Raw genomic sequence first — 27,538 nt, 5'->3', positions numbered from 1 at the left:
TAGCTTTAATTTTATATATCAGTTTGTAAAAGATTTTAAATATTTCATTTGTCCCTCCATATACAAGACACGGCAGGTCACGAGATTCGGTTTCCATTATTAAGTGTTCATATTTCACTCTTAAATAGATTTACTTCAAAAAGAAACCAGAGTTGGATTCTTCTTCAAGAATCTTGAAGTTGGGCAGGATGATGGTGAAGAATGAGGGATAGTTCTGACAGTCAGGCCTACTGTCGCCTCATTGCCCAGACCAGGATTTCCTTTCCCCCATCCCTGCCAAGATCCCCACTGGCTGCTCCGTCCTTCCCCACTCCATGCAAATGGCGGAGGAGGAGCAGGGGCTGGATACCTGGCAATTTCCCTATCGCCTGTCTCCCTTCCTGTTGCTTCCAGGGCCGGCTGTGGTAGTAGGCCCCAGGAAGCAGTGGTAAAATACCCGAGGTCTCCTCAGTGGAGGAACAGGACCTTGTATGGACCTCTTCACCCTCCGATTTGAGCCCAGCACTTACCAACTGAACGCCTTGATCTTGGCCAAGGCTTTCAGCGGGACCCTTAATGACATGTTTGGGCACATCTGCGACTGTTGTGGTGAAACACTGTTGGGAATCTACTCCTCTCACTGGCAGGCACCCCTTGGTAACGTGAATCCCGTTGCGCTAACTCAATGGACCCTGATGCAGGGTAACGGTTCAGATTGGGATGGAAGTTCCTGCCCGATGGAACTCCGTCCAGAAGAGGAGAATGAGCGTTCATTGTCAAACAGATGTAATGCCACTCAAAGCCCGATAAGCTCAGGAAAAGGCACGGTAGCTGGGTTTAATTCAGCAATGAACATAACAATAAAACAGAGAGAAAATTAATTTAAGAAATGTAATTTTTTTTTACGTGGTTTCCATTACCAGCAACTTTGTTTATTAGAAATACCAAACTATATTGCTTGTACCAAAATAAAAAGGCAAAGTTCTCATTAGCATATTGGAGCTTCAAACTCCCATAAATATTACCAAATCTATCTCTGTCTGTCTGTCTTACCTATATTAAAAGTCTTCCTGTGATACACATTTCCTCTACGTGTTACCCTTACTTCCTGTGTCATGTTATTTGAGTAAACATTAATAAAGTGTCAACATTTCTCAATGTTACATGTGTAAGCCAAACATTTGCCTATCGCGCAGCTGTATGAAAGTCCTGCAGACCTCTCCACACTAGGTGGCGATGTTACACCTTCCCATCATGTCTCCCACATCCTCTGCCTTTGGTACCCACAGAATTAAAGGGTTCTATTTTCACCACCATTGCGCACTGTTTTTTGGGCGCCTGCTGATTTTTTTTGGAGCAATCATGATTTTGCAATTTTCCTCAAAATTTGTACGCCGTCGCCGTTTTTTTATACGCAAGATGTTTTGGCGCAGGTCTGGTTGAAAACCGATTTCCGCGCCGTTTTTGGCCCTCCACGATTTTTTTCAGCGTGGTGCACACTGGCCAAAAGCACCGCAAGAAAACCCCCATCTGTTAAGTTAAGGAATCGGCGCGGCGCACAAGAGGACAGGAGCGAGCCAATAAGAATACAAAATAACAAACTTTTTTCCCCACAGGGAACTCTTTTTGGAGCAAGGGAAGAAGATTTCCGGGCCGAAGGACTGCCCCCTCGCTGCAATCTTGGATTCAGCTGGGGGGCGGAGCGGTGGCCATGGATCCAGCTTTGGGGGGGGGGGGGGGGAAAGAGGTCCTTTGTGGCCCTTTCGGCAGCGGTGGGGTGCCAACCTTTCGGGGGAGCGGGCTTCAGCATCAATGGTTGCCCTGGCAACTTCAGCTTTTCGCGCATGCCCAGAGAGTGCAGACTTGAAGCTCCGCCTCCCAGACTAACTTCGGAGAGCGCGGCGCCAAATTCAAATATTTCTTTGCCGAAAGTCCCGATTTTTTTTTTCTGGTGCAAACATACACAAAAAATCGTACATTATCATGTCCGGGCGCCAAAACATCCAGCAAGTGTAAAATTGGGGCTTGGTCGCTCACACAGCTCCGCACACCAAGAACTATAAGTAGGCCACCTTTTTACGGACTAAAATCGATTCAAAAGAGATTTAGAAAACCTCGCACCGCATTCCTGTTTGCAGCTACATCACTGGCTCAATTCAGGTTTGCACACCTGGGGCGAGAAATTCGACTGGATAGCGCCTTTCAGGCTAAAGGATTTGCAGCCGCAAGCGCCAGCATTAGCAAATTGAGTGTGCTGGTACCGGCAGCGCAGAGTAGCATCGCCCGGGAGCGTAGCGCCAGTGTGCAATGCTCCCGGGATCGGCACGGATGCAAAATTTGGTTTGCGCTGCACCTGTAGTGACTCCGCTAGAGAAAGCTGGTTTGCAGAGCTGTCCCAGGGTGCTAAGGGAAAGAATGACTGCATGAGATAAGTGTGAGTGATATGGTTTATTGCGATTTAATTTTATTTGGGGTGAGTAATGTATAGGGATTGTTTTTCGTGTTTTTTGTTCTGATTCTGTTTTTTGCAGAGAGGCCTCTCTTAAGGCGCTACAAAGCCGGCCCTTTAACACGGGATATTCAGTTGCTCACCCAGCCTAGCGCTCTAAGAGAGGTGTGGAACGCTTCCCTTCGCACTCCGCTCCGCTGTCAGGACGCAAACGCTGAATTTTGTGGCTCCCGTCGCTAAACGTTTCCGGCGCTAAATTTAGCGACCACTCGACATTTCGCCTTACGAAACCCTCCAACCAAATTTCTAGCTCCCTTTGTTTACATTCACTTCCTCCTGATCCCCTAAGGCCCTGACAAACCTCACGGCTCGACCGTGCTAATGCCTGTTTGCCTCACTCCGTCCCAGGCTGACTGGCTCCACCTGCTTCTGCCTCTCACTCTGCTCCACTAAAATACCTGCCAGACCTGCTCCCACTGCTTCTATCTCCTGCTCCAATTGAGGAAGCAGGCATCTGCTCCTGCTCTCTCTCTTTTTAAAAAACATAACCTGTTTTTTCCTGGAGTCTATCTTTTACAATGGCCTTGTTCTGCTTTTTGTCCCCGCGTTCTCTCCTTCATTTTTGATGGCCTAATTCTCCTGTTTTTTCCAGGCCCTCTCGTTCTAATGACCTATTTTTGCTGCTTTGCTTATTTACCATGCTTGCTCTTTAATTTAAATTTTTAATGGGCTAGTTTTGCTCTGTTTTCCTGGGCCTATAGCTTTTTAAAAAAAGACCTAGTATTGTTCCCAGGCTCTCTTTGATGGCCCCAATTGCCTTTTTTCCTTTGCTTATTTTTTTTTAAAGTCCCATCCTGATCTTGTGTGTTTCATGCACTTCCGACAAAACCCCTTGCATTTAAAAAAGGCATCCTCTAACTTACTGTGAACAATGCCAACTTCAGGACATCAATCTGACTATCACTTTCAGAAATGCTTGGGCCCATTTGCAGCAGCTTTGCAAAAGTAAAACTGAAATAAATCAGCATGCTGAGAGAGTGCATGTACTTAGCAATTACGAGACTAAATTTGATGTTCTCAACCACACTCAGCTGCTCCATGTGGGTTCAACAGCACAAAATGACACCTCTATTTTCACTTTCCATGAGTTGTAACTTTACTGTAACATGAGTTTCACTAAATCAAAGTTAAATTTAAATAGCATCCACAACATCATTGAAGGATAAATTGCATAATTTGACTGTGGACTGCATTGTAATAGTATACCTTCCACAGCACCTTTACAAACATGGTGGGATGTGAATCACTTGTCAGTTGTAAAAATCAAAGCAGCATGGTGCTAGCATTTTATAAATATAAGTGATCGAGATCTTAATTTTATTAAGAGAAAGCTACAAGTGCAGTACTTAAAACTAAAGCGAGTCAGTTACTTTACCACATCTTGTAGCAATTCTGGTCTTTAGCTGAACGAGGTATACATAATGTTGAATTTATTAGACATTTCAACTGAAATTATGAGACTAAATCACACCAATATATCTTTTTAACTCTGAGCAAATACTCATAAACTTTCCGTCGGCCAAAGTTTTATTCCTGTGGTATAAGAGTTCAGCCATCTTGTGTCCTGCCGCGAGCTGGTGCCACTCAGTGAGGCCCACTGGCTGCTAGTGATAGTGGAACAGTGTTAAAGCTGAACTTCAATTAGATGGCACATCTCTTACCATAGTTGCCAAATTGTACTTCGAGAAACCAGTTCTCACCAAGTGAGATCAATGTACACCAGAATGTAATGATCCTGTACTTACTAAAAAGGCATCAGCATGTGAAAGAAAATAAAAGTCCTGTTTTCTCTGAATGAGATCAGTGGTCCTTTCCTATCTAACTGAGTCAAGGGTGCAGGACTAGGGTTTCTGAACAAGATCAGTGTGCAATGGAACACAAGCATCCTTTGCCATTGGAGTTAGATCAGTGTGAGGAAGAATATTATTCTATCATTATTATACAAAACAGAGGTATGTCCATTGGGAAGGCTATTCCAGTTGACTCGTCCTTCTTAACGTCTGGCGGGAGAGGTGGGGGGGGGTTCTGAAAATTATTTGGGTGCACCGAGACTGACAGCACTTTGGTTTATCATAGTGCAGGTCTCAGTAAGAATTTTTTGAAAAACTGTGAAGACATCAATATCAAACTCCAGAAATCTCAGTTACCCTGATATCAGGTGACTTAGGGCTAGATGGTCTATATTTTTGGTGTAAATCTACACCAGAGCATTATTCGTGTAACATCCATGTGAGCGGGGCTTTCGCATTGAAGCAGAGCTACGCAAATGAGCAGCGGGGGGGGGGGGGTTTCAGCAAATGTATCTCGGAAGCGGCACAAATGATTGAGGAAATTCGTGCGTAGAGAAGTATCAAGGTAAAACCGGCAAAAAGCAGTTGTGTGCAAATTTCCTTGGAAACAAAGAGCACAACATTGTTCTTACACCGTAGAGTTATGCTGAAACTTTTCAGGACATTCTTTGTTATGTAAAATGCCTCATAGAATCATAAAAGTGGTTACAGCACAGAAGGAGGACATTCAGCCCATCGGGCTTGTGCTGGCTCTCTGTAAGAGCACTTCAGCTAGTCCCACTCCCTCATTCTTTCCCCATAGCCCTCATAACCTCCTGTGGACATCTGAACCATCTAGACATTACAACTGTGACAGCTGACAAAAACCTCCAGTTATTATGTCAGTAATGAGGATGTTTTCCATGGGATTAACTTTTCTATCCTCCAGTTCAATTGCTCTGGTCGTAATGTGTGCTGTGTATGATTTTACTGGTATTCCCCATCACCGGAATATCCCAATTTCTTTTCCTACCTTCTGAATTTCACAAATATAATTGTTCCCTCCCTGCATAAAGTAATTAAAAAGACAACCATGTCATAATCTGAGAACACAGCAGGGACCTGTTGAGTATGATACTTATTCAATAATTCAATATGGTGTATTGATAAAAACAGACACACTTAACACTGTGTGTGTTTTTCCATCAAGTCAGATTGATTACATTTATCAATACCAATGTCTTTAGCTGACAATAAATTCTCTTTTGTTGCATATGTCAAGACCCATCACTGAGCCTCCAGGCCTTATTCTCACCATTTCCCCGCTTCCTGTCCAACTCCCCCAGCTTTCAGCCTCAGACTTCAATTCAGGCATCTCCCAGCCCTGGACTTTGGTAGCACCAGTTCTGCCAGCCCTGGACTTTGCCATTGCTGTGTTGTGATGCCAGATTGTACTAATGCTGTAGGCATGTGGAACGTTACACCATATAATATAAATACAGACTGAAGCTCCAATAATGGCATCATTGGAAGTAATACTTATTTTAAAAGTAATTACTTTATAACATGTACTGGCCCGGAGGTGACTGCGGTATCTGAAGAACATTATGACTGTAATTTTTGCAACAATACCAATACTGGGACTTTGCTCCTGTTTCATACTAGGAAAGGCCACATTTCATTGTCACCTTCCAGCCTCATGCTTCATTCTCATCTCCTGGCCCAAGCCACCCTGCCCACTCTCTACCAGTCCAAGAGAGTCCCACTTATCCTAGCTCAAGTCCATTCTGTTCACTTACGCTCTCCTCATTCACTGCCTGCTACCCTGCCCGATCACTGCCTCCGAGCCCTGAGCAGATCTCTTCCTCACTGCTCCTTTGTTTCACCCATATCTGGCCTTCCTGTTCCTGTCCAGCCCCGGCCTCTCCACCCTCTCCCTCAGCCATCTCCAGGAAGGGAGTGCAGGAGAAGGGCTCTGCACTGAGATGCAGTGGCCTTGGGCAGGTAAACACAATAAAATGATATACACATCCTGGTCCCAGCTAACAAATGATCAAAGCCCTGTTTCCAGATGTCCATGGGAGAAAGTGAGCTTAAAATTCCCCCCAACAGAGAGAAAAGGAAAATGTGTGGGAGACAGAGTGCGAAGGAGAAGGACAACAAGACATATGAAGGCAGGAGCAAGGCAAAAATAAAAAGAGAAATGTTTGAGAAGCATACAGAAAGATTGGGAAGCAGATTGAAGAGAGAGGGGAAATATTGAAGGAGAGAATTATAGACAGAGGGAGGGAGAGATGCAGAACAATAGTCAGAGACAAACAGATACGCTGAGATTTACATAAAAACATATGACAATAACATAGGAATAGACCCATTGTTCAATCCAGCCTGCTCCCTATAGCTGTGATGCATTATGCATGACAATATATATATATTCTTCAGTGGGAACCTGTTCAATCATTGCGGTCTCCAGGCCAGGTCCAAGACCTTTATTGTCGAGCTACAGTACGCAGACGACGCCTGCGTCTGCACACCTAGAGGTTGAACTCCAGGACATAGTCAACGTATTTACTGAGGTGTACGAAAGCATGGGCCTTACGTTAAACATCCATAAGACAAAGGTCCTCTACCAGCCTGTCCTCGCCGCACAGCACTGCCCCTAGTCATCAAGATCTACGGCACGGCCCTGGACAACATGGACCATTTCCCATACCTTGGGAGCCTCTTATCAACAAGAGCAAACATTGACGATGAGATTCAACACCGCCTCCAGTGCGAGAGTGCAGTCTTCGACCGCCTGAGGAGGAGACTATTCGAAGACCAGGCCCTCAAAACTCCCACCAAGCTCATGGTCTACAGGGCTGTAGTAATACCCGCCCTCCTGTATGGCTCACAGACATAGACCATGTACAGTAGACACCTCAAGTCGCTGGAGAAATACCACCAACGATGTCTCCGCAAGATCCTACAAATCTCTGGGAGGACAGACGCACCAACATTAGCGTCCTTGACCAGGCCAACATCCCCAGCATTGAAGCACTGACCACACTTGATCAGCTCCGCTGGTCAGGCCACATTGTCCGCATGCCAGACACGAGACTCCCAAAGCAAGTGCGCCACTCCGAACTCCTTCTTGGCAAACGAGCCAAAGGTGGGCAGAGGAAACGTTACAAGGACACCCTCAAAGCCTCCCTGATAAAGTGCAACATCCCCACCGACACCTGGGAGTCCCTGGCCAAAGATCGCCTTAAGTGGAGGAAGTGCATCCGGGAGGGTGCTGAGCACCTCGAGTCTCATTGCCGAGAGCATGCACAAAGCAAGCACAGGCAGCAGAAAGAGTGTGCAGCAAGCCTGTCCCACCCACCCTTTCCCTCAATGACTATCTGTCCCACCTGTGACAGGGACTGTGGTTCTCGTATTGAACTGTTCAGCCACCTAAGGACTCATATTAAGAGTGGAAGCAAGTCTTCCTCGATTCCAAGGGACTGCCTATGATGATTCTCCATCCCTCTCCCCCTGGGAAAGGCGAGAAACCTGATTAAAAACCCAGGCCAATTATCAGGGAGAAATTTGGAAAATACCTCTCTGACCCCTTGAGGCAATCATAACTAGTCCAGGCGATCACTCTGGCCCTGATAATTCGATGCAGTACCTACCTTTTGTAAGAGGTGATCTCCGCCCCAGCCAGAAACAGGTCCAGCTTCCACTTGAAAGAATTCAGCCAATCAGCATCCACCGCACAAGACGGCAACCTGTTCCACAGGTCCGCTATTCCCTGGGGAAAGAACCGCCTCCGAACATCTAACCTAGTTCTGGCCTATCACTTGAGACTGTGACCCCTGGTCCTTCCTGAACTATTTAGTTGACTCATGAAAGTATGTGGGAGACATGCTGGAAGAAACAGAGACAGAAGGGCTGACAAACAAATGGGCAAAGAAAGGGAAACACAAACAATTAAAGAATGGAAATGAAGGGAGAGTGACTTGTTTAATGCCGCAGTGAATAATGCCACAGGAAAAAGGGCACAGTAGTTTAAATCTGACAACTAAAACCAGCAATGTTAGATTTGAAAAAAAGGAATAATCATGTTTACCGTGTTCTAGCTGAATCCATGTCCAATACTAGTTTTGCTAAATGTTTTCTCTGTTTTTGGATATTAGGAATGTCCACCTAAGGAATAGAAAAAAATATTATTCATTTTCTTTAACTATTCATAGCAGATCATCTGGCTGAATAAAAATGGATAACTCACTTTTGATATCGTATTCCTATTTTTCAAATTAAGGTTTTCATCACAAAATATGTGACCGTCAGACAACTTCAACAGTTAAATCATTCAGATAAGAAAACGCCATGCTGCCTGTGACTTTCTCCACTATACTGTTTATTTAGTACATCTGTATGAAACCAGTAACTCAGCTCGACCACTGATCTGTGACACATTGACCCGATATTTGCGGGGAGGTGAGGAGGGAGCAGGGGAGCGCGGTTGAAACTCGAAAATCCTGGGAAAGTGGAGGTCCTGCTGAATTTAACGGCAGGACCTCATTAACTTTTTTTACTCATTTGCCGCCTGACAGCCGGCCAGATTGACAGGCTGGGTGGCTGCTGGGTGGGAAAGCCTGCAGTCGGAGGCTGCAGCTGGGGACCGTTAAAGCCAGACCCCGGCGACCGGGAAAGATCGGGGATTGGTGAGGGGGTCGGACCGGCAATTGGGAGGGAGGAGAGACTGGGAGAGATCTTTGGGGAGAAGGCTCAGGATCGCAGATTTGGGGGAAGGCGGAGGGAGGGCGGCCGACTGAGGCAGAAGATTTGAGTGAGGACTGAGGGGAGCACTCCTACTCCTCTTGGCTCACGAGCAGTGCTATGAAAAGCAAAAACCTGCTTCCCGTCTCTATTTTGTTGCTGGTTTTCAAATTGCTGTTAAATTTGAGTTGCTGTGGGAGCCTGATTTAAATATTGTAATGAAGTGTTCAGCCTTTCGAGAATGGCACACAGACACGCCATGTAACCCACATCTGTAAAAATGGTGGCAGGTGCTTAAGTGGCGGTATGGGGTCGTGGTACACAATTTTTTATTTTTGCCCACACGCCCCCGACCCTTTCCCGCCCGTTGTGGGGGAGTGGGGGTGTTAAAATGACCCCCACTGAGTTTGTGCTTCAATGCATCGTGGCTTCATACTCACTGTTTACCAAAAGTTTTATTCCCATAGGATATAAATAATTGGACGCAGTTTTTTCTATCTCTTTGTATTTTCCACAGAATACAAGAGTACTTATTATAACGGAATTTGTATCTCATTTTTGAAACAGGTCAAGAAAGGTAACAAGATAGAATTACTTATTGAGTCAGATATAATTCAAAGTTCATATTAGAAAGGAACTGAGCAGGGATTCCGCATTGTATGGTCATGATGTCAGGTGAGGTATTAAGTGACGAGCGCATTCAGTTAGCCGACTGTGCTGGCTTACACAAAAGCCATTAGAGTAGCAATTTTCCAAATCACAGACCTCAATTTATCTGGTTGAAAAGTGGGGACATCATAGGCTAGATCTTCCTGTCCAGCCTGATTACAAAATTACACTACAATGACATGATTTTGACGATTAGCACAGTTTATTTAGATCCTTCATTGTAAAGGGTGTCAAAAATATTTACACACTGAGCTGTACACTTTTTTTTTTACAGCAATATACAGATAATCCTCCATCTTGTACATATATATGACAAACTACTAGTAGCTTCTGCAGTAGCTCTACACTGTGAGAAGATTGTTAATGTCCCTCGTGGTGGTTTAGGACCTCCACCAACCTGAGTGACCTGGTGCTGACCTGGCAAACATTTGGCGCTCAGCCGAATTGAAATAACGAGGGCAGGCTCCCGGTGAGTATTGGCACCTCTGTCAGTCGGGCATGAAGTGGCTGATACAACAGGGTTCCTTCACCTGCAAAAACCCTAGAGGGCCAGGCCTCAACCTCATTTGCCACCATACAGCTGCTTACTCTCAGGATTGCAACTTCCACCAATAAGGGACGCAAGGGATGTGGATAGAGAACTGGTTGGCAGAAGGGAAGCAAAGAGTGGGAATAAATGGGTCCTTTTCAGAATGGCAGGCAGTGACTAGTGTGGTACCGCAAGGTTCAGTGCTGGGACCCCAGCTATTTACAATTTATATTAATGACTTAGATGAAGGAATTGAATGTAATATCTCCAAGTTTGCAGATGACACTAAGCTGGGTGGCAGTGTGAGCTGTGAGGAGGATGCTAAGAGGCTGCAGGGTGACTTGGACAGGTTAGGTGAGTGGGCAAATGCAAGGCAGATGCAGTATAATATCGATAAGTGTGAGGTTATCCACTTTGGTGGCAAAAACAGGGAGGCAGATTATTATCTGAATGGTGACAGATTAGTAAAAGGGGAGGTGCAACGAGACCTGGGAGTCATGGTACATCAGTCACTGAAAGTAGGCATGCAGGTACAGCAGGCAGTTAAGAAAGCAAATGGCATGATGGCCTTCATAGCGAGAGGATTTGAGTATAGGAGCAGGGAGGGCTTGCTGCAGTTGGACAGGGCCTTGGTGAGACCACACCTTGAGTATTGTGTGCAGTTTTGGTCTCCTAATCTGAGGAAGGACATTCTTGCTATTGAGGGAGTGCAGCGAAGGTTCATCAGACTGATTCCCAGGATGGCAGGGCTGACTAGACTTATATTCATTGGAATTTAGAAGAATGAGAGGGGATCTCATCGAAGCATATAAAATTCTGATGCGATTGGACAGATTAGATGTAGGAAGAATGTTCCCGATGTTGGGGAAGTCCAGAACCAGGGGTCACAGTCTTAAGGATAATGGGTAAGCCATATAGGACAGAGATGAGGAGAAACTTTTTCACCCAGAGAATTGTCAACCTATGGAATTTTCTACCACAGAAAGTTGTTGAGGCCAGTTTGTTGGATATATTCAAAAGGGAGTTAGATGTGGCCCTTACAGCTAAAGGGATCAGGGGGTATGAAGAGAAGGCAGGAGTGGGGTACTGAAGTTGCATGATCAGCTATGATCATATTGAATGGTGGTGCAGGCTCGAAAGTCCGAATGGCCTACTCCTGCACCTATTTTCTATGTTTCGATGTAAGGTGCAATGATACATTAAAGTACTTGCTGCAGCCATTTCAAGGTCCTTCAGCTTCCGCTATTGCCATCCATGCTGGATATCTGTTATACAAGTTATATCCAGCATGACTGAAAGAGTAATGATTGGAATTATGACATATGATGTCACACCTTCATTACCGCCTGATTTAAGAACACCCAATCTTATTTGGATAGGTGCTTCCAGCAGAAATCAATATCCATAAAATGGGCAGAGATCTGGTTTAGTATTCTCTGCCCATTTTGCATCCCCGCTCAAAGCATTCATATGAAATGACTTTGTTATCTATTTCAATGGCGGTGTTAATCCACCGAAAATGCCTGTTAAACTAGCAAAGTAATCTGACACGAACGCACTGAGGATTCATTAGGCAATATTGCACAGCATCATTTCTAGGCTCTAGGCTTTAGCAAATTGAAAGATAGAGAGAAGTATTTCTCATTGAACTCCTACTGGAGAAATTATATTCTAATACAGCTTCCACATTTAAAATTATGGAGTTGGATTTTAGACGTTCATCTTCACCTCTTGCCACTTCGCTCCCCGCTTTCAAAAACTTCCTCAAAACCCTCCTCTTCAACTGTGCCTTCAGTTCCCCAGCCCAGCCTTTACATCTTTGTCTCCTTTCCCCATACTCGGTTTCACTCTATCCATGTCCTCCTGAGAGATATCTTCCTGTGTGTGAGGAATGCCTTATAAAGGAAAGTTGTTGTTGTTGGGACAGGGCCATATCAATTCCACACACGATGCAGGAAAGCCTGTGGATCCTTTCCTGGAGTTGAAGACACTCAGCTACTTCTGTTCTTTGGACTATCTCTGGGTGACCCCGTTTTGGGATTTTACGATCTCAACTAAACTTTAAAGGCAATGCTATTTTGTTTTCTTTTGAACCTCAGAGAATTTACAATCTTGTGGTGAGCACTGAAGGCCCCAGTGTGACTATCTGTGACAATTGCAGCTAATGAAAATGTTAAAGTTAAAATACATATACCTTGTGCTGGGAACAAATGGACCCAAGAACAGTTCTGGCCACAGGCATAAGATTGGGACAAAATACGCGGCAGCAACGTTTTCTTGTCACAGCATCACAGAAACTGATCACAATGTAGATACAACTGGAGAGATACAACATGAGGGCAGCACATCGGGCAAAGGGAAAATCAGAACTAAGTGTGTGTTTTCTGAATAAATATTCTTGGAATTAATAGTTCTGTGCTAATTTGGCAGATTCACACTGTCTGATCAGCATCCAGTCCAAGACACTGGGTCTGTCACTGACATCACTTACAGCTCCCTGCTGAATACGGAGATTTGAAATGGTGGGAAAGGGAAAGTAAATTATACAACATTTTAAGTATCTTCCAGAGTTTAGCCATACTTTTTGGTTCATTTATTGTGTTTAAATGGCTGCTCCATATTGAAAATACCCCCATACACTGACCATAATAATTCTCATAGTTTCTCAATTCATTCCTCATGGTGAAATCACCTCTGCCTGTCAATTTGTATGGATCCTCTTCGTGTAACTCTGATTGTCTTTGGTTCTAACTTGTGCCGGATTTCTCCTCCAAAATCTGGTGGGATCGCGGGGGAGAACGACAGAAAGCATGGGTAGTGAGGCCGATCAGCTCCTCACTGGCCTGACTGGGAATTCCCTCCCACTGCTGGTGACTGCCTGCCAATGACAGAGTGGGGCGGGGTCTGGGTCTTCAGCGGATTTACCTCCTGTTCAGCCTACTTTCCACTACTTTGCAGAACAGCCATATGGAAGGTGGCAGTCGGCCCCAAGAAGTAGTAGTTCTGACCCTGGGTTTCTCTAATGGAGAGAAATGGCTTTGTAGTGACCTTCCCTCTCTCCATCCCGGCTTCAATGACATTCTTTTGTAGCCTGGGTCTCTGCCTTCACCTACCAGGATGCTGATGTTGCCACGCTAGGGTGCTTCTGCCCCATTAGCGGTCTGTCTGACACTTCTGATGCTGCAGCAGTCTCACTAAAGCACCACTGGGGTTTTGCAGTTGGGTACTGGCGATATTGCCAGACATATCAGATGAACCCTGATCCAGGAAACTGGTATGGGGTTCCAGTAATGACACAGGGATGGAAAAAGTCCCAATTTGCTGGAACACCACTGCTGGGAGGATAATCCCGGCCTTGATCTCAGATACACATCAAACTTAATATTCTGTTTTAATTCACCTTTCCTGTATTACAAATTCAGTTTCACTTCAAATCTGCATTTAGGCTTCCTTCTCTGAATGCACTAGCTAAATAGCTAGAGTACAAATCTGTTCTGACAAATCCAAAAAGGCTAATGAGGTAGAATTTCTGCTTGTGTTCTGCCTATCACCCAGCGTAACTTCAGCGGAAGATCGGGTGGGGGCCATTTATGCCGTTTCTACAGGATTTCCATCGGAGTTACGACAGGGGATCAGGGAGAAAGCCTTACATAAGTTCTACCCCAATCTGTCTCGTCTCTTCAAGAATGTTGACTGACCTGCTGTGTACTTGCAACAATTTCTGTTTTTATTTCAGATTTTCAGCATTTATCATATTATTTATCTTTTTGCAGAAAGAGTTCCTGGCTGTCCAGGAAAATCTCAGTGTGTTTCTTACCTCAGCTAACACAAACAATGGTTCTATCACATCCTGTTCTATCTGTAGTTCGAAGAGGATGAGTTCCTGGGCTAGCCTGTCCTCTGTGTCGCCACACATCTTCAGCATCTTCCTGTAGAAAAAGGTCACAGGCCATATTATGTACAACTACTGCATAAACAACCATTACAAAAACACCACGCTATGATGCAATAAGTTGTTCTCTTCCTCTCCAGCTTTATTTTTAGCTTTAGAAAAAGCAACAGGATTTCCAATTGCAGATGTACAACCTTCCAGAAACAACACAAATATTTTTTGTAGCATGTGTAGGTTTTCATTCCTATGCAAGGGGAGCCACGAGGCACTTGGGAGATTTTTTAGTATTTTTTTAAACCAGATACAAACACAGCATTGTACTCACCTAAAAGAGCAATAATTGACAACACACTGGGAATTGGTATGTTATATAACTATTACATTTGCCTTTGAAACTCTCACCCTGAGAGGTTATCAGCAGGAATCCTGCTGTACACAAAAGTTTGAACAGTTTTAGGTATCACTTACTGCACCATGTTTGCTGGAAGCTGCAGCCATAGGCTATTTGTTGCCCATCAGTATCACACAAAATTGTGAGAATGTTATCCTTGTTATACTGTTTCCCACTGTAGTGTATTATACCAATTCATTAAACTGAGATCTCACAATGTAATCACTCTTAAACAACTGAAGACTATACCAGAGGAGTGAAATGCTCAGACTCTGATACTCATAACAGACCCAATAGCCCATTTGTAACTTACCTTTTTCAGAGGACCTCATAGTCCAACTGCTGTGCTTCCATTCACAACCAGCTTGATTTTGTTGGCAGAGGGATTCAGTGTTTCCTCTCTACCCAAATCAGATTAACTGTTGATTTGTCTCATTTGCTGTTCAGGGGACTTTGCTATGTGCACATTGGCTGCCACGTTTGCCTATATAACACTTCCAAAAGTAATTCATTGGATGTGAAACGTGTTGCGATATCCCGAGGAGGTTTTTTCTTTCTTTTGCACTCCCGATGACAGAATGTGATGTTACCGAGAGGTGGAACTGTCACAGCATACCGCAGGATAAGTCTTCAATTTTAACAGAAATCCTTCACTTATGCTTTGAACATCAGCCGAACCCTGACTTTTAATAGCATCATAATGCATAACAAATTGTGACAATGTCAAAAATATTTTGTGTTTTTCCACACATCTCTTTTACTCATTAGCAGGAAATCCTTGTGCAAGCTGAGGTACAGGACAGGTCTAGAAAATAATGTGAATGTACAGGCCTCCTCATGTATACTTTGTGAGAATGTATAGGGGCTGACAGGAGCCGACAATATGATGAAAATGAGTCCTTACAGCAAAGCCTACAGCTATAGAGACCAAGATCATTTTACTCTTGGCTTGTCATCATTCTCCACATACAGCATAAATCTTCTAGCTTCGTGCAAATATTAACAATGGGGTATTCAGCCACTCCAAGTTTTAGTTAACTGCTTGGCCAAAACTAACAAAATATATCATACTGGGTGGGTCCAACTGAAAGCTGGCCTACATAATGTGCACCAGATTTGGGTTTTTAACTACCAAGGTTAATTTTCAGACACCTCAATCCAAAACTCATTTTGATTTTTTTATTTGCAAGTACTTTAAGATATTGCGACAGTGTGATACTAACTTGAGTCTTGTGCTTAAATTATAGTGCATCACATGTCTGAGGCTGTTAACTCACAACCACTGGTGCCAGATTTATTCCATGAACTGCAAATTGCAATCTACCAGTCAGGAGGGAGATCTGTTTCTGGATGGCAAATTTCAATTTTTTTAAGCATAGGACAGAGCATTCAAACGCTGAAATCATTAAAGGAAACCCCTCTCCTTAATGTTGCAAACTACTCTACAGGTCTAATGGATCCTTTGAGCACTTGTTAAACACAATTTGGCAAAATACAACAGTGTTGCGTTTAAACGGATTCTACAAGGGGATCTCACAGCACTGTGTTCTGGAAACCACTTCACAGCAAATGAAAAGTAATAGAATATCTGCACTCCCTCAGAGTATTCTGCATTAATCACAATTGTCTGGTTAGGTTTGATTCTTCTTTATTGTTCTTTCACTTTTGGTCATAAACTAAGGGGTTGACTGTGATGAAGGAAAGGTTTCTTCATTGTAGCCGTGGAAAGTATGGTGCGTGTACATAGAAATGCAATGTGACTCCAATTATACTACCCAACAAACACATCATCAATAACTCAATAAGATCTTATTCTCCGTTGAAAAGAAAAACGTAAATGTACCATCACCCATTCCGTGTACTGTATAGTGACACATGTAATGTAATTTGTTGAATGTACTACAATGTATCCCGTATTGTACCAAATTTTACTTGAACTGAAAAGCGAGGAAATGTATCGAAAGGAACTGCCGTCAGCCCCAAATGTAGTGTATGGGATTGCTGACCGCAGCTAAACGTACTGAACTGCTTTTGAATGTACTGTACAAATTTTTATATGAATAAAGTATATTTTGAAATTAAAAAAAATATTCTCCATACAATACAATGTAATTGAGTTGGTTTTCAGAGTCTCGGCTGATGGTAAGATACCCCATCATCGGCTGTGTAATGTATGCACCTCTGAGCATACTCACAGGTTTGTAGAGCTGTTGCAGTAGTCCCGTGCAATAAATTTTTAAGGCGGTTCATGGGCTCCCAGGCCGTCTGCAATTTCTGCGGTCTGGAGGAGTCCGTGTTCCATATTTTTATGGAATGTGTGAGATTGCAGCCCCTACTCCACTATTTGAAGGGGCTGCTCCTCAAATTCTGGTTGCACTTCAGTCCCACACTCCTGATCTTTGGGCATCCTGTGCGGAGGGGAGCGGGCAGGTCCGAAGGCCTCCTTGTAGGACTGCTCCTGGGCACGGCCAAGGGGGCCATCAGTCGGTCCAGGCAGCGGGCGGTCGAGGGGGTCGTTCAGCCCGACTGCCTGTCTCTCTTCCGTGCCTACATCTGAGCCAGGGTGTCCCTGGAGGTGGAGCACGCGGTGTCCACCGGTACGCTCGCGGCCTTCCGTGAGAGGTGGGCGCCGGAGGGACTGGAGTGCATCATCATCCCCGGCAACCAAATTTTAATTTAATTTTACATGTTTTAAAGTTTAATTTGTTTTATTGCCAGGTTTTAGTGTCGCCCCAGTTTGGAGGCACTTGTATAATTTGCCTCTTGATGCCCTAAAAAACACAAAAAACCCCTGTGTTTGGCGTATCCCTTTAATAAGGGGGCACTTGATTTAACTGTTTATTTATTGATTTGCAACAAAAAAGTTGAAGAGCTGTTGCAGCAGTCCCGTGCAATACATTTTTAAGCTGGTTCACGGGCTCCCAGGCCGCCTGCAATTTCTGCGGTCTGGAAGAGTCCGTGTTCCATGTTTTTATGGAATGTGTGAGGTTGCAGCCCCTATTCCACTAGGGGCTGCTCCTCAAATTCTGGTTGCACTTCAGTCCCACACTCCTGATCTTTGGGCACCCTGTGCGGAGGGGAGCGGGTAGGTCCGAGGGCCTCCTCGTAGAACTGCTCCTGGGCACGGCCAAGGGGGCCATCAGCCAGTCCAGGCAGCGGGCGGTTGAGGGGGTCATTCAGCCCGACTGCCTGCCTCTCTTCCGCAGTTACATCCGAGCCAGGGTGTCCCTGGAGATGAAGCACGCGGTGTCCACCGGTACGCTCGCGGCCTTCCGCGAGAGGTGGGTGCCGGAGGGACCGGCAACCAAATTTTAATTTGATTTTATATGTTTTAAAGTTTAATTGGTTTATTGTGCCGGGTTTTAGTGTCCCCCCCACTTTTAGCCAGGGGGCACTTGTATAATTTGTATACTTTTACTGCCCTAAAAAAAAAGGGCATTTGAAATGTGTTTGGAGTATCCCCCCCTTTTAATCAGGGCACACTTGATTTAATTGTTTATTTTGTTTTGCAACAAAAATAGTTGTAGAGCTGTTGCACTGTGAGTGGCTTAGCCAGTCACGTGATGTTCACAAGACTCAATAAAACCCCAGTCAGTTGAGTTTAAGCCATCCACGATGAGGTATGCAGTTGTGAGCCTAGTGGATGAACTGGTAATGTGTAGTGTGATTGTTAAACCTTTGTTAATAAACCGACTACTTCTTAATAGCAATGTGTTGCTATGAATTCTTAAGCAAAGAACCCATGAAGCAAATACATTATAGACTGGGATTTGGAAAATTAAGGCTAAGATATAGAGATCTAAGCATGAAGCTTTAAAGGCAAACTTGTATATTTAATGGAATGAAACTGAAAGAGCCAAGTAGTAATTTATGCATGGCATTTAATAAATGTGTACGTTCAACTAAGTCAGAAGTCCAAGCTGCTAAACTTGATTATTTTCTGTGAAAATATATTTGTAATCAAGTACAATTCTAGTTTGTATGGTGTTTCATTGTACATAACAATGGTAAGAGCATGAGAGATATTTAACTTGCTTATATCAGTATAACTTCTGTAATGCAAGTTAATTAATTTTGACAGAACAAATCTTTTTTTTAAATGAAAGGAGAATTTGAGGAGATTTAGAGTAATTTCCTGAAGCTAGCTTAAGTTTAGCCGCCCACTTGTTACACAGAGATGTTACAAATATAAGTTTGTAGGACAAAAATGGCCTTTCAGCCCGTACAGCTCAGTCAGTCATCCAGCCCGTGTCCCAGGACCCAATCAGACCATATTTCATTTTTTTTAAATCACTTTTTTCTGATCACTGCACTCCTTTACACCCACTTCCAGGATTTAATCCAGTTAGCACCTGAATGTTTAAATTAAGGCAGTGTTTACTGTACTTGAGCTGATAAAATCTGAGCTATAATATACTGTACAATTTTTGGTAGGCATCATCTTTGCTACAAACAATTTGATCACACTTTATTTTCAGTGATGAGGAACACAGATTAATACAGGAGTGTCCCATCTTCCCTCATCGGAATATAATTATCATGTATTAACTGACATGTAGAATAGGATTAAGCACATGGAACTTTGTGATCAATTACATAGAATCTACAACATCAAATAAAGTATTTTAAAGCCTTACCCTAGCAAAGTATCTTCACCCAGGATAGTAGAGCCTTCCACTAAACACTGTGCTAATGTTGTTAATGGAAGCTTTTTCTGTGGAGCAGACCAACATGATTTACAGTCAGATCTTAGTTATGATTACTATAAAACACACTACCAATACAAGAAAAACTTATAATAAACCAGCTGATTCTCCATGTCATTGGAGTATAATGTTGGAAAGTGCGAGGTCATACACTTTGGCAGGAAAAAATCAAAGAGCAAGTTATTATTTAAATGGAAAAAGATTGCAAAGTGCAGCAGTACAGCGGGACCTGGGGGTACTTGTGCATGAAACACAAAAGGATAGTATGCAGGTACAGCAAGTGATCAGGAAAGCCAATGGAATTTTGGCCTTTATTGTAAAGGGGGTGGAATATAAAAGCAGGGAAGTCTTGCTACAGCTGTACAGGGTATTGGTGAAGCCACACCTGGAATACTGTGTGCAGTTTTGGTTTCCATATTCCATATTCCATACTTGCTTTGGAGGCAGTTCAGAGAAGGTTCACTAGGTTGATTCCTGGGATGAGGGGGTTGACTTATGAGGTAAGGTTGAGTAGATTGGGCCTATACACATTGGAATTCAGAAGAATGAGAGGTGATCTTATCGAAACGTATAAGATTATGAGGGGGCTTGACAAGGTGGATGCAGAGAGGATGTTTCCACTGATGGGGGAGACTAGAACTAGAGGGCATGATCTTAGAATAAGGGGCCGCCCATTTAAAACTGAAATGAAGAGAAATTTCTTCTCTCAGAGGGTTGTAAATCTGTGGAATTCGCTGCCTCAGAGAGCTGTGAAAGCTGGGACATTGAATACATTTAAGACAGAAATAGACAGTTTCCTGAAGGATAAGGGGACAAGGGGTTATGAGGAGCAGACAGGGGGTTGGAGCTGAGTCCATGATCAGATCATCCATGATCTTATTGAATGGCGGAGCAGGCTCGATGGGCCATATGGCCTACTCCTGCTCCTATTTCTTATTTTCTTATTTATTCCTCATAGGTAGATTAGGGTTAGGATCACAGTTGGGGATGTTTACTTGGTAAGATGCAGCTCTGTTTAGCCTGACCTGTCCCTTTAGACACACAGTTCAAATACCCCCCGTGAGGAAGTGATGTGAATAGGTGCACCTTGAGGTCAATTCAAAGTTAATTGCTGAGGGGCGATCCCACAGCTTGGTTGCTCTCTCCAGCTCCTATTCTTGAGGACACACCAGGGCATCAAAGTCAAGAAAACCAGAAGGAAATGGTTTCCTTTCTCTCTTTTTCACACTTTTGAAAAGTTGAAGTGTCGTTTATCATTTGTGATGCACATGGCCAAGGTGTGAAACTTTTACATGTATTGATGTATGCCAAGATGCAAAAATCTGAAGGCATTTCACGGTATTTCACGGTAAACCAGCTCAATATCACCAGTTGTCCATAACAGAATCAACAAATGCAACAGTTCAGTGCAATACCAGTGATTCTGTTAGGGGGAGAGAAAGTTCCTTGGTCTGCTATCGTAGTAAAATTCTAAATGCATTCTTTGTAAACATGTTTACAATTTGCTGCAAATACCGGACAAATAAAAAATAGCCCCCATTATCTGGTCTTGAACTAATGGGCGACAAATTGCTTCTTAAATGTAAGAATTGGTTGCATACAGATACTCCAGTCAAATGTTGGTTTTAAACAACAACAGAAAATACTGCAAATGCTGGAAATCTAAAACAGAAAAGGCTGAAAACACTCAGCAGCTTAATCATCATTTGTGGCGAGCACAGTGAGTCAATGTTTCAGGAGAATACACTTCTTCAAAACATAGAAGTTTTAAATGTACATTTATCGCTCTATGGCACAGGGTGCCAAAACACTGGGGGCAACGTTTACTTTGGGCGACAGTGTAAAAAAAGCATTATCGTATCGACTACCCGTTATACATCATACCCATATTCCTTACCGTTGTCTTGAATAGAAAGAAAAATCAGGCGAGGTGTATAATGGGCAGCCCATCCAATATTAGCAAAGTCACTCCCACTACGTTACAGAAATACATTTCTCCATCAAGAGCCTCCTTTTGTTTGGGAATATTACACACACAGATGATACAACAACATGCAGTGATACAGTTTGGGACACTACATTTCAGGTCTCCCAACAAATGAAGGAAGGTTTGCCAAAGACCTTTCATATGAAGCCAGTGCCTCTTCAGTACATCTACATCGTTTAACAGCTAATTTGTCAGACGGCCAGCCGACTATATCAGTGGACAATAATGAATGAAAACGTACGGATCGTTTGTCGGCGTCCACACCTTGTTGTCCCTGGAGACATGCTGTGAGCTTTTTGTGAGTGCTGTGAGAGACTTGTTTTACCAGCTCCAGTCGTTTCTCTACCTGTTTGGTGAAACAAAGTTATTATACTGTGACTGCAATAAATATAATTTATGATCACTTTTGATGAGGTTCCTAAAATGCAAATGGATTTCAATCTTGTGTGTGTGGTTCATATTAAACCTTGAAATACATTAAATTAAATCTGCAAAATTGTTTTTGGAGAAGTTCTACAGTTAACTTCAAAAAAGTTTGCAGTATTTTACAACAATTGACCCACAGGTAGTTCTGCAGAATGCCACGGTCACTATCTGTAGTGAGGGCAATTAAATTCTGCAAAATGAGTATGTAAATTCTATGGCAAGTCTCAAGAAATATTTAACCTGTTCTACCCATAATAATGACATGACCTAAAATAGTTCATTGCAAACGATGCACCTCCCAGAGGTTATTCTTTCTTGAAAGACCAGTAAAGATTTAACTGAAGATTCCACTATCATCTATATTTTCATTGTCAAGTATTTACAGAGAGTTGCCACTTAAGACTTAAATATCTCCCCTGACTTTTCACTTCGTCAGGTAAAACTAGGAGTTAAATGGCAACTAGGTACTAAGTAGCAGTTAACTAACTGTTGCCTTTTTTGTTTAAAGTCCCAATATTTGCAACATTACATCTTCCAGTATGGCGAGCAAAGCAATCGGCAAAATGCGTCCAGAATGCAGTGGACACTGCATCGGTTTTGCCGAGGTGAAGTTACACTCAAGTTTCCACTCAAACTCATTAACATAAACCCGAATGTAAAACCTCCCATGAATCAGCGCCAACAAGCAGCAGAATCAATCATAATCAATGGGTGATTGGAAAAGGGCATCGTCCAGCATCACAGAGGAGTGGGATTGCTAGGAACTGAGCTATTCTTCAACTGACTGATGTAATACTTTTGGTATTACTTTTTAATTGGCTTTAATTGACTGCTTTGTTTTGCCCTTGGTACATGAGGCCTGTTGACCTGTGACCTGTGTGTCCTGCTTTTCTGTAATTGACTGAAAGATCACGAATACTCCAGCATAAAGTGGTTGTGGGCACAACTCACATCCGTTTAAAATTCTGCGATCTTTAGCGATATTTCATTTGATTCAGCCCAGATTACGCTGATATCTGAAAGGAAATCATGTGGAAACTCCACGCCCCTGTGCTCACCTCACCATGCATTAAACAAACTAGGAGATACATGTTAAATGGGAAAATCTTGACATTGCTTTTTACTATATTAGAAGATACTGCTTGTTGACACTGGCCTTTTGAATATTTAGAACAAGAGGACCTCAGGGACTGTCAATGGTCTCAGGGTGTCTACAAAACCAGATGATTGAGGAGGTGAAATCCAAGGTTTTAGATAGTCACTATGAACTTTGCACCTTGTGTCCTTCATCTGATTGGCTAATCCTTAACAAACTGGTTTTACAGATGCTCAGAGACCAGCCTAGCAGGTGCAGGGCATAAAATGCATGGGGATTAATAAACTGGAAATTAAAGGGGATTAGAGAATCCTTCAGATTCAGGGCATTAGATAATTGGTTTTAATATAATTGTAATGGCTTGGTGGGAGAAAAATGATGGAAGAGAAATTCTATGGTGGTTTCTATGATCACAGAATCACACACTACTCATGCTTAAGAGTCTCAAATCCAAGCAACTGGGAGATTCATATCAGTAGAGTTTCCGCATCTCCAATATGGAATGCTATCTCTCTCCTCTTAAGGACAGCCTACTTACCCACGTCCAGAAAGCTTAGATACAGGTGGCTAAGGCTTTGGGAAGTCCAAGTGTGCTCAGAAATATACAAGCTAAACCTAACAAGCGCCGTAAGTTGCCTCTTTCTTGTTCAGCAAGGACTACCCGACACATTAAGGTGTTGGCTTACAGGATTATCTAGGGTTGAGTGGGAAGAAACTCAACTCCATTGTTAGTTGCTCCAGTCACCATTAATGAATCAGTCTCGTTGGCCAATCATCAATAGTGCCCTGGAGCATGGCTCAAGTATCAGATAGTCTGTTGTAGATGTTTAACTCAATTACTGTCACAGAAGACAACAGACCCGGGGCTTAAACTTGATGCTCTAAATTACTGAATCTTTGGTTATTTTTTGGCACAAGTAGGAAAATCAAGAGTAATAGAAATCAAAATTAAAATCACGGGAAAGTGAAAATCAGATCAGGACTAGAATGATACAAGTTGAGAGCTGGGGAGGAGTGCTTGACATTACGGAAGGGGAGTTAAAGCTGAAGTGAGTCAAAAAAAGGACCTTCTTAGTTGATATTTGAACTTCAAACACAAACAGAATGAACTAATTTGGCCTGTATTGCAAAGTTTGCCTGGTATAATTAACCTTAGGCATTTTTTTTTTTTAAATACACAAATGGTGAAATTAGTTAAGAAATAGATTTTGTAAACTCGAGAATAATCAGAAGAAAAAGGATTATGACTCATTAAACAATGTGGAGAAACAAATCTTACCTGCAGCAGATCTTCATTTAATACTTCTGTCTTTTCCGCTCTACAACAGAGAAAGAAATAGTGTCAAGATAGATTCTGGCCTGTCAGAACACACACAAAGGGCTAGAAATTGGCCAGCATGCGCCCGTTTTTTGGCGATATTTCGCCTTTTTTAATGGCAAAAGGTGTTCACTTAAATTGACCAAAGTTGCGCGGCGGCGGTTTTGAAATACCGCTGAAAAGCGGACTGCCGTCATGTAACACCAAAAAAAGCGATATCGCTTTAAATTGGCCGTTCAGCGCACCTGTACTCTGCGTGGAAAAAAACACCCGAGAAAAGCCTGCGTTGCAGCCCCAGAAACCGCGGTAAGTATGAAGGCCTGCAAAAAAGGTAAGCTAAAGTTTTTAGCGGTAATCGGCCGCGGGCTAAAGTTGCCGTGGTTTCCACCCCAAATCTTCATACAACGCCGATTTTTTACTGTCGGGCGCATTTTGTTGCCAATTTTATGCCTTTAAAAAAATAGTGGTATTTGTAACGGTATTTTTGGCGAAAAATGCCAAAACAATACCGCTATCGCCAAAAGACCAATTTCTAAAAACAATTTTGAACTCAACCTTTACACAGCTTAAGCCACTATGTAAATACTGTGGTAAAGTAACATTCATATTGTATGGACATGAAGTACTTGTGTAACATTTATCTGCCACAATAGTTATATCTGATAACGACTTAATTGGTTACAAAAACAGATTCAAAATAGAGTGCTTTGATCAGAACAACCCATTCAAGCTAATGAGAAAGTTTCACTGTCAAAATCTCCTTTAAAAAAAAGTTACAATGAATGATGTTTAATATTAACGGCATTTTGTTTTGAACTGTCTATTTATGTTTTCTTTAAAATAATTGCTGATTGTTGATGACATTGATACAGTGGAAGTAGTTTGGAAGGGTTACTGAGCTTGACATTGTGAGGGAACTGAAATAATATATATACTTGATACTAGGCTGCAACCATAATTAAAATACAACTCTCTCACTACAGCCTCAATAACCCCGACAAGCCAGTACTCCCTGATGATGTCATCGGTGCTTGCTATTTAAAAAAAACACATCAATAGAAATAAAATTTAAAATAGATCTGAGTGATATTTTGATTCTTTCCAGCATTTTTTTTCTCAAAGGTCCTGATGGTTCAAGTCTATTTCATGGCAAACTATAAGATTTAGCTCATTCATGTTCTATTTCTGTATTGTACTGAATGTGTCACAGCCATAAAACTACATTTAATTTTCATTATTTTTTTTCTTATCGCTATCTGACAAATACGAGAGTGTGATAGTTCCTAAAAGTGAACCCTCTGACCTTGGTGAACACATCCTCCAAACACCAAACATGCTTTTGTAATAATTTAATTTGTACAGGATAGATATAAAAATATTATTACAATTATGCTCTGCACGCAGTTTCACAACACTGCAAAATAGCACGGTTAGCATATGTGTGCTGAACCCAAAATGGCTACTTTTGCAAATTCTGAAACATCTGCTATGGGTTTTGTCCTTGAGTTAACTGACCTGTGGCAATGCAGTATTGTTAACTCTACCTGCTGAGATATTTTGTAAAGAAGACGCGCACAAAGCCACACATGGAAAGAGAGACTGATATTTATGGCAATGAAGTAAAATGACAAGATTTCTCGACTAATTATAAGCATCCCGTATTCTTGCCCTACATAACATGAAACATTGATACCCAAGACTTTGCAGTTTCCAAAAAGTGACGAGGTTCAACACCTCAGTTTTTTCTTCATCATCTTGTAGATGCTTCCTAGATAATGAATGAATTCAAGGAACCGGATGAGATACTGGATTCTTGAAAAATCGGCAGACAGAACCTCATCCCTCGACCCGTTGAGACGAGAATATGGCACATTGCTGCTGTCTTCATTGAACGACTGCATCTTGAAACGAGACATTATCTTCTGGAGCAACTTACAGGTTCAGAAATATTACTTAAAACTGAAGTTTTTTTTTTCGGATAGCCGAGATTGTATCTACGGTGCAAAAAAGCAACGGACCCAGCCAGTCTGCAGACTGACCAGATTGCTGAGTCAGTGACTTGCTGCAGTCTTTTTGAACGTGCTCTGCCTCTTTGATTCACAGCTCCATCCCACAATACCCTGTAATATGCAGAGCATCTTTTGGGTCAAATTCAATTTGGACTGTGCCAAGAAAGAAAAAACTGGTTCGGACATATATACACTAAAATTACCCTCGAAGATTTAACCCTGGCTGACTGCTTTTTTGAGTATCACTCACAGTATGTCCATGTGGAATAATGCCAACTATTCTACACCTAACCACAGACAAATCTGTTTTTACAGCACAAAATATTAGGCTGGATTTTCAGTTGCCTAACATCTCAGTTAGCGCCCAGAGGGAGCATTAATATGAGCATTAGAGCTTAGCGACAGAGCGCATAGCTTTTAGCGTCCCGATGGAAAATTCATTAAAGGCTCACTGGGAGCGCAAACCATTAGCGCCTGGCTGCTGATGATGAGTGCGATCCTGACGTCAGTCCTGATGCAATGCCGACGCTTGCGCCCAGTTCGATAAATTAGGTGTGGTTGCCTCATTTAGCGCCCGCCAATAATCACGTCTGAAAAAAGTCAGTACAGCCTTCCAGAGGTGTTAAATGGTGGCTACTTAAAAGGCTGAGGAAACGCTTTCCTCGGAGGTCACAGTCAGTGCAACGTTTACACAGAGCATGGTGCGTGAGCCTCCGAGTTTGCAGTCGACAGATAGACATAAAAGTACAGGTTGGAAAGAAGTAATTTTGAATACTTTAATAGGTGCATTACTATGCCGTGCCCTTAATACTCAGATGTTTCCGGGATCTGAATCGGCGTTCATCACATGTGCAATGGTTCCGCAAAATTTAGAGACAGAACCTCCGTTAGCACCCCCCCCCCCACCCCCGCCCCCGAAGTCAAGCATGTAACGGCTGATTTTGCGCCACTTTTAGCTCTTCGCCCAATGTTGACGAATTTCTTGGCGGGTGGCGCAAACTTTTTCAAGGCACTAAAATTCCTGCTCCGCCTGGCTTGCCGCCCCAAATGAGAAGCGACCGAATTTCTCCCCCAATATCTTCAAAAAAAAAAGACAACGCACATCAATCACCTTTAGGTATAGTAATTATTCTTCGATTGAAGACTGTACTCTCAACCATAGTTAAACTAATACCCAATCAAGAAAAAGCACTATCCTTCACTAATCTTTTCAGCACTACATGAGATGTTCCCTAATGCACCAATAAGAATGTCTCCCTGCCAACCAGTTTTAGTCACTTCAGCCAGGTTTCAGACTGTCAAGCACCAGTTTCTATGAGCAGACATTTTCTATGAAAAGTAATAAAATCCATTCCTGCATGCTGAAGGCTTTTTACTGGTCTATCAGATTAACTATTGAAATGACAGTTGTGTTTATTGTAAAATAAAGACACTCGTAACAGGGATATTATATTTTAGCATAAATCATTTCAGCATCTTTCCATGCAGACTCCATTACTGCGCAATCAATCA

General features: G+C 42.7%; 1 protein-coding gene across 5 annotated transcripts in view; it reads right to left on the bottom strand.

The window, feature by feature from the left end:
* arhgap44a (Rho GTPase activating protein 44a) overlaps window positions 1-27,538 on the bottom strand; it is a 323,344-nt gene that overhangs the window by 92,184 nt on the left and 203,622 nt on the right. For 4 of the 5 annotated variants that reach the window (XM_070857578.1, XM_070857580.1, XM_070857583.1 and 1 more), the window contains exons 2-6: window positions 23,979-24,018; window positions 21,419-21,523; window positions 19,122-19,198; window positions 14,019-14,130; window positions 8,351-8,427 (exon numbers count right to left, since the gene is read on the bottom strand). In XM_070857578.1, the coding sequence (XP_070713679.1) occupies window positions 8,351-8,427; window positions 14,019-14,130; window positions 19,122-19,198; window positions 21,419-21,523; window positions 23,979-24,018 (411 nt within the window). Of the gene's footprint in view, window positions 1-8,350; window positions 8,428-14,018; window positions 14,131-19,121; window positions 19,199-21,418; window positions 21,524-23,978; window positions 24,019-27,538 lie in introns of those variants that run through there. The other variant, XM_070857581.1, reaches the window with a different exon arrangement.

Source organism: Pristiophorus japonicus, chromosome 16 (assembly GCF_044704955.1).
Source record: "Pristiophorus japonicus isolate sPriJap1 chromosome 16, sPriJap1.hap1, whole genome shotgun sequence".
Taxonomy (NCBI): domain Eukaryota; kingdom Metazoa; phylum Chordata; class Chondrichthyes; family Pristiophoridae; genus Pristiophorus; species Pristiophorus japonicus.
Note: the sequence above shows the minus strand (reverse complement) of the source record. Positions and strands in the feature narration are given on the sequence as shown.